Source organism: Trachemys scripta, chromosome 14 (genome assembly GCF_013100865.1).
Source record: "Trachemys scripta elegans isolate TJP31775 chromosome 14, CAS_Tse_1.0, whole genome shotgun sequence".
Taxonomy (NCBI): Eukaryota; Metazoa; Chordata; order Testudines; family Emydidae; genus Trachemys; species Trachemys scripta.
Genome location: NC_048311.1, coordinates 3,053,292 through 3,061,528, shown reverse-complemented (window position 1 = coordinate 3,061,528; position 8,237 = coordinate 3,053,292). Strand labels below are relative to the sequence as shown.

At 48.4% G+C, this 8,237-nt stretch overlaps 1 protein-coding gene across 1 annotated transcript; it reads right to left on the bottom strand.

Annotated features, from left to right (window-relative positions):
* Positions 1-6,853: 6,853 nt before the first annotated feature.
* On the bottom strand, positions 6,854-7,792 carry LOC117887770 (olfactory receptor 5V1-like). Its single transcript, XM_034790491.1, has one exon. The coding sequence runs from the start codon at positions 7,790-7,792 to the stop codon at positions 6,854-6,856; it is 939 nt and encodes a 312-aa protein (XP_034646382.1).
* Positions 7,793-8,237: the final 445 nt, after the last annotated feature.

The following is an 8,237-nucleotide window of genomic DNA, read 5'->3' as shown; positions in this document are numbered from 1 at the left end:
GGACATGATGGAGCTGCCGCACCATGGCTGGATAAAACTTAACTCCATTACCACTGAGCAGCCTCGAGCTCCAGCTTACAACCAGCTCTGTATTAATCTGTGTGGGCAGTCCATTGAGCGGGTGGTAGCTGTCAAATACTTGGGCATAGACTGGACTGGAGGATGCTCGAAAGATGTGGGCACTCGTATGGCAGCAGCTGCTGCCATGTTTTGGGCATTTCAGTGACATCTGTGCTTCCTACATCCAGCTTCCTACATAGCTACAGATCTATAGAACCGCGGTGACACCACCTCTACCATATGACCGTGAAACGTGGGCTCTGAGGAAGGCTGAAGAGTGGTGGAGAGATGCTTTCTGATTCTTGTCATCTTCATCTGGCCACTGGACTGGGACTATTTCCAACTCTGCTACTGGCCTGGTGGATGACCATGGGCAAGTCACGTCACCTCTGTGCCTCAGTTTCTCCTCTGTAAAATGGGGATACTTATGTCAAGCTATTGGAGAGCTGCAGATGAAAAGCACAATATAAAAACTAGGTCTTTTGATTATTACCAAGCGACAGTAGCGCATCAACTGAAAACCTAGGTGAGAACGACAGCTGTCGAAATGGCCAGTAACTCTCACCAACAAACATTACTCCTTCTGTTTCAAAACCTAGGAAATAAAATGTTAACAAAAAAAAAATTAATTCCTAGTTTAGGTGCCTGGTGATAGCTCAGGACCTTCCCGAAGGCTGAATTCAGCAAAACTCTGACTTCTGAGAACCAGGAAATACAGAGAGAAGATAAATGCCCACACAACCTTAACTCTGCCCTATTTGTGCGATACCCTAAAATACCCACACCACGCACTCCCACTCTACCATGTCACTGCAATGGACAGGTGCTCCCTGACCTGGCCCTATGTTCAAACACTGATCCTACTCCCCCAACAGAATACCACACTTGTAAAGTGTAACGTCCACTTCACACCCTTTTCCAGCCCCTGTGTTGCTGAAGACAGGGGTGAGTATTGTCACAATGTGGCAGCACAGGCTTTTCAAGACCACCTGGCTCACTCATGCCATCCCTGTTGACGGGGAAAGAAGGGCAGTGGCGTAGCCAGGTTTTAAGAGCAGAGGGAGCAAACATAGAAAAGGCGCCCCCGTTTGGCTCCTCCTCTGGCCACGCCCCCCTTGGCTACTCCTCCGGAACCACCCAGCTCCTCTCCCACGACCCCCCCACATCTCATCCCTCCTGCCATTGTCCCTGGCCAGCCCTTCCCCCGCCCCTCTGCTGCCCGTTCCCGGTGCCCACCAGGCCGGGGCTCGCAGCTCGGCAGGCTATGCAGCAAGCGGCCACCCGTCCGCCCGAGCTCAGCTGCTCTGGCAGCTGGGCTGTTGGCGCACTGAGCCCAACCTCCTCGTGTTACCAGATGTGGCCATTACTTTGGGTATGCTCATTTATTCAGGTTACTCCTCTGGGGAAGGGGGTTCTGTAATCCTGTCAATGTACTGCTTGGGTCACTTGTGTTTTCATACGGAGCTCTACTTCTCCCTTCTGCAAGTCCCCTCCCAATGGAGCTATTCTGCAAGACCTAGGTTCCCTAGGGCTGGGTTACTCCCACGCCAGAACCCGATGAACACATACCCACCCACACATACATTAACAGAGCAAGTCTGAGCAGACCAGGTCACTCAGCACTGTCAAGCTGACCCCTTATATGTCTCTGGAGTCACTGGGCTGGAGGAAGCAGCACTTTCAAGCTGACTCTCCTTATATGCCCCTGGGCTCCATGGACTGGGTCAAGCAGCACTTTCAAGCTGTTACCCTTATGCGTCCCAGTTTCAGCATGTCCCACTCCCCCAATACAAGTAGGGGGAGTAACCTACTTGATGAGCAATGTATTTTGGGTGTTGCAGGAATCTTTAGCTTAGGTAAAAGAAGCGTTGCTATAGAGTGAATGGGGGAAGCTAAAAACACAAAAGAGTTAAGTTCAGCAAGAGAGAGAGAAGGAACCAACTTAACCATAAAAGTTATTTATTGAATACTAATGATAACTACACAAGGAGAGCTAAATCAACATAACATACTGTGACAAAGTTCCTCCTCTATCTTGGTGGGTCCTGCACTTATTGGCGGATTTTCTTGCCTCAGAGATTCACCATGTGGGTTGGGGAACAGCCAAGAGACCTTCCCCTCTGGAAGAACCCACAGTCCAGGTCAATTGGGAGGTTTGGGGGGAACCTGGGCCCACCCTCTACTCCGGGTTCCAGCCCAGAGCCCTGTGGACTGCAGCTGTCTATAGTGCCTCCTGTAACAGCTGCATGACAGCTACAACTCCCTGGACTACTTCCTCATGGCCTCCTCCAAACACCTTCCTTATTCTCACCACAGGACCTTCCTCCTGGTGTCTGATAACGCTTGTGCTCCTCAGTCCTCCAGCAGCACACTCTCAGCTCCTCGCACCTCTTACTCCCAGCTCCTCAGACTCACACCACAAACTGAAGTGAGCTCCTTTTTAAAGCCCAGGTGCCCTGATTAGCCTGCCTTAATTGATTCTAGCAGCTTCCTCTTAATTGACTCCAGGTGTCCTAATTAGCCTGCCTGCCTTAACTGGTTCTAGCAGGTTCCTGATTACTCTACTGCAGCCCCTGCTCTGGTCACTCAGCGAACAGAAAACTACTCATCCAGTGACCAGTATATTTGCCCTCTACCAGACTCCTGTACCCCACTGGTCTGGGTCTGTCACAATACATTATTAAAGATTAATACCTAAGGTAGAAAGGAAAACAGAGAGAAAGAGAGGGGGATCTTACCCACTCTATAAGGCTTGAACTGGTCGGGGTTCCCAGGTGATGGTGGTAGCGGAGTGTCCTGAATGCTGGAGACAGGCAGAGTCCCCAGCACAATCTGTGAGGAGATGATGGAGTTCTAGTGGAACTGATGCCTAGTTTGGATCTAAGCATCAGAACCCTGACTAGAGGGTAAGTAGGGATTTTTGTAGAGAAAATACAATGGTTCATGGGAGAACACTAGATTTGTTTATAGGTAAACTGATGACTCAAAGGTTTTCTTTAGACTAGACAATAGGAGCTGATCAGTCTTGGCTATGGCTGGTGTTTTCTTCCAGGGAGCTCACAATGCAACTAGGCTGCTTCAGTATTTGGATATCAATTAAGGATTCATTACTAGAATTGGTCTGATAATTGCTGAGCTGGGTGTGTGCAGACATAGGTTCATTAGCATCTGGAGCAGAGATTCCCATGATGCAGTGTTTCCCTGCTTTTTCTGGTCCCAGAATTCAGTGTTCTCCATTCTGTATGTAAATTGAGATGTCTTCCTGTCCCATCTTTCATGCAGATGAGGCTAGGGGAGTTGTCTCTGCTCTCCATTCTGTATGCTAATGGAGATGTCTTAATCTTGTCACCCTTGTCAGGAGAGGTCTAGGTGTGTCTCCCAACGCCCTTCATTGCTCTCTGCAAGTTTTCTTCTTCTGATGGGTTTTGGTTTAAGCAGAGGCTGGGGGGCGGGGGGTGTCTTTCATGAGTCCGGCTGAATACTGCACCCTGGTTCCCCAAGAACACAGAGGTGTCTGGTATCACTCTCCGCTTCTCCCGCTGGCCCCCCTATTGCTGGGCAGCACGCACCCAGCCCAGCCTCGCTGCTGCACATGCTCCCCCCGGCCCCTCGCCGCTGCACATGCTCCTCCCGGCCTGACCCGAGCGCTTTGGACCCGAACGGGCCCAGCAGTGCAGCCCATCCCCGCTCCCTATCTGGCCACCTGGTGTGCTCCTCCGGATGTGCCCGCCGCCCCCACCATGGCTCCTCCGCCCGTGCTGCCCTTCAGAGAGAAGCAGTCCCCACCCGCTGGCACCATATAAGGTAACCACTAAAGTGCCGCTTTTGAAAAATGTCCTGAGGGGAAGCGGCTGCTTCCCCTGCATCCCACTAGCTATGCTACTGAAGAAGGGCTTTCAGACTGTCTGGAGTGGCTGAAGAGCACGGGTACCAACCTCAGGGCAGACTGTTCAGAAGCAGGGCACAACCTCCACCTTGGCTGTGAGTTCTAGACTTAGATTTCACCAACCAAGTATCAAGTGGGAACTCCTCAAGCTCTACAACAACCTTAACATGGAGTCACAGACAATCCCCTTGGACACTTCAGTCTGTCTTGCCACCCAGGTAAGCCTGCCTTTGCGATAGATGGTCCCTTACACCATAAATCACAATAATATTCAGGGAGCTGATCCCTCGCAGGCACAGACTTGGCTTCCCCATTCTAAGGGCAGGTGTCAGTGGGTGCCACACAATCCCGGGCACCACAAGAAATGTCACACGGATATACAATAAAATTAACAGATGGCAAATTCTGAACCAATAAATACTTTTTTTCCAAGATGTGTGATAAGACTCTAGTCATCAAAGCGGGACTGCACATTTGTATGGCTAACAGGAATAACCAGAGTTTTCATAGGCAATGATGATAATTTCTATTACTCTAAGCAGCAGGTTGTTTTTCTCTAGGGACCAGACACAGACACAAACACTCAGAAACTCTCAGCTATTCTGCTGCAAAAACAAGACGACCCTGAGTAGATGCTGAGGGCATTAGGGGTCAAACCTCCCCAAACACAATGTGTATCTCCATGCTGGGTAGAGACTGCGTATTGTTACCCCTTTTTCACTCAAGTGGTTAGTCAAAGTTTGGAGCCATGGGGATGTCCCAGTTGGAAGTAGAAATTGATGGAGTCTGATATTTTCTTTGATCCAATCTCGTTTATAGACAAGGAATGTACAAAGTCCGACTTCTCTGAATGCATGAGGAACCAAGAACAAAAGGAGCAGCTTCTTTGCTTACCGCCCCAAATCTCGTTAGTCACCTCGTTCGACCTAAATGCTCACTTTTTCCAGGCTCACACTGGGCTACTGCTTGGCTTCCCTGCTTTTTCCCCTGAGGCTCTCTCACTCTGTTCTGTGTGTTCTCTCTTCTCTCTCTTCTCTCTCACACACATCCATGCTTAGCCAAACCCTTCTGCCCAATCAGTCAAATTCCTGGGCAGGTTCACACACCTCTGTGTCTTAGGTGGGGGAGGGGGCTTCTGATTAACTCATCCTGACCAGGACCAGCTCCAGGGTTTTTGCCGCCCCAAGCGGCAAAAAAAAAAAAAAAAGCCGCGATTGGCGGCACCTCAGCCACACCGCTTTCTTCTTCGGCAGCAATTCGGCCAAAGAGCCGGACGTGCCGCCCTTTTTCTTTGGCCGCCCCAAGCACCTGCTTCCTAAGCTGGTATGTTCACACATCAGTTAGAATAAGTTTTTTAACTCAACCATAACAAGGTTTCGTCCAGCTCATAGCGACATTCCTCATGGCAGGGGAGGCTCAGGCTAATATCCCAGGCTTGTTCCCACCCTACAACATCCACACAGCTATATTTAGCACAATAGCACAAGCCCTGCTAGCATGAGTCTGCCTACCCAGGCTGGGAGGCTTACCTTTAGCTGCCGTGTAGACGTACCCTCAGTGGCTCAACTACTGTCATGCCTTCAATTAGTTCCTGTGTATTCATTTGAATTAGCATCCTAAGGACTAAAATACTATTCAATGGGTAGAATTTTCAAAAGTACCACAGTGATTTCAGAGCCTGAGTTCCCCTTCAGAAGGACCTAAGGCCGGGGGAATCTGTGTCTCATTGAAAGTCAATGAGATTTATGCTTCTAAGTCAGCTAGACACTTTTGGAAATTTTACCCAATGTGCTTCAGCATGAAAGATGCTGGCACTTTTCATATATGTCATAAGTAGCATTTCCTCGATGCCTACCTGCTGTTTTTTTACTTGACATTGATTTTGTTGTTGTTGTTGTTGCTGTAGCAAAGCGGTTGTGTCAACAGAAATCATTCACATCATTTATTTTATTTTGATAGCCATTAATCTGTTTAGGGGCTGATGGACTGGGTTGTAGGGAATGTGTACACTGCAGTGTAAGCCCAAACTCAGATTCAGGTTTGAGGATTTCAATCTGACACACGCACATTCAAAGACCATTCTACACCTATTCAGAAGATAATTAAGCCTTCTTTTGCCAGGGCCTCTGTGATCAGGATACTGTTTCATAAGCTCAGGCAAAAGGGGGTACATGTGATCCCCAAGAATAACCATGGGAACAGTGATTCCATTTATGACATTGTAATTTGGAATAGTGTTCCAGCCTGTCCATGAAGGTAGACGCCTGACTGACAGAATACCCTGGTATCATGAACTTTTCCAGTGCAGCCCACGTTGGCGTCCATAAATTGGCCTCTGTGGTCCCCAAGTGCCTGCATACACATGGAGTAGTAGCTATTGCAGTGTATGTACTCCGGCTCCTTGAGTACATACAATAATGGCCCCCGTGCAATGGGGAAACCCCATTCTCTCCAAGCCAGCAGTTACTTCGGGGATATTGTTTATGCCCCCACCTTGGATAAACCACACACCTGACTGCCTCAGAAACCTCGGCCACCACTTTACCTTCCAGTCGACTTTCCAATCCCAAATTGGTTAGCAACATACCTGTAGGACTCTGGGGTATAGCAACATAATTTTGAAGAGGAATGGCTTCCCTCGTGTATGTGTTGTGGTGCTGAAGGGTCCGGGGAAGCTGCTCACAAGGTTCCAGAAATGTAGCTTTCTTCATGAGCAAGTACTGGTCATCCCAGGTCTGCATGATGAGGGGGTCCCAACAGTCTGTGCTCGTGGCTCTGCTCCAGATGCAACACAGGGGGCATCAGCGGCTCTCCCAAGAGCCATGAACAGCATCAGCCAGTTTGAGTCTGCCAGGTCTGTATCACCCTCATCCTNGACTCCATCTGAATTCATTTGAGCAACATATATTAACTGATGATCTTTCTCAGGGCCTCCTTCACCTCTTTGTTTCGCAGGCTGTAGATGAGGGGGTTGAGCATGGGAGTCAGGACTGTGTAGAAGACAGAGAACACTTTGTTTAGGGCTCTCAGGTTGCTGGATTTCGGTATTATGTAGACAATCATTATAGTCCCATAGAAAAGTGTTACAACAATGAGGTGAGAGGAGCAGGTGGAAAAGGCCTTTTGCCTCCCAGTGGTGGAAGGGATTCTCAGGATAGTAGCAATGATACAAACATAGGATGTCACAGTTAATAGAAATGGGCAAGGCGTGTCTAGGGACGCGAGAATGAAACTAACCAGTGTGATCATGCTGGTGTCACTGCAGGAGAGTTTTAGCATTGGAGAAAAATCACAAAAGAAATGGTCAATTTCATTGGGGCCACAAAAAGTTAATTGTGACATAAAACACATCAATATTACACAACTTAGAAATCCGCTTATCCAAGACCCTGCTGCTAGCTGGAGGCACAACCTGCCGTTCATCAGGGTTGCATAACGCAGGGGTTTGCATATCGCTAAATACCGATCATAAGACATCACTGCTAGGAGATAGCATTCTGTAGCTGCCAAATAACAAAAGCAAGACAACTGTGCAAAACAGCCACTGACAGAAATGGTTCTGTCTCCAGTCAGGAGACTGGCCAGCATCCTTGGCAGGAAGGTCGAGGTATAGCAGGTCTCCAAGCAGGACAAGTTCCCCAGGAAGTAGTACATGGGTGTGTGAAGGTGCTGATCAGCCACAACTAGCACTATGATGAGGATGTTCCCAGACATGGTCACAATGTAGATCACTAGGAAAACCAGGAAGAGAAGGATCTGAAGTTCAGGGAGATTCCCGAATCCCAGGAGGATAAATTTTGTGATGACCGTTCGATTGTCCTCTTCTGCTTTCTCTATGAGGTGCATCTAGGTACAAATAAAAATACTAAAACTCAGAAACGGGATTTTCAAAGGCACAAACATCCCATCAGCTTAACCAAGTGCAGAAGAACAGGTATCCAGAGGCATTTAGGCACCCAAAATTGCAGATAGGCGCCTAGTGGGATTTTCAAAAGTACTTAGGCAACCAAGGTGCCTTAAGGCCAGATTTTTAAAGCTACTTAGGAGCTGCGGGACTCAGCATCACAATGCCCAAGCCTAAATCTTTTTTTCCCAGATTTAGGCACCAAGGAGTCTACATTCTATTGCCAGCCAATGGGATTTAGACTCCTCCATGTCTAAATCCCTTTTGAAAATGTAATTTAGGCTCCTCAATCAGTTAGGCATTGTTGCAACACTGAGCTCAGCAACCCCTAAATAGCTTTAAAAATCTGGGCCTGAGGGCTTTGCTGAATCAGGACCTTAATTTAAG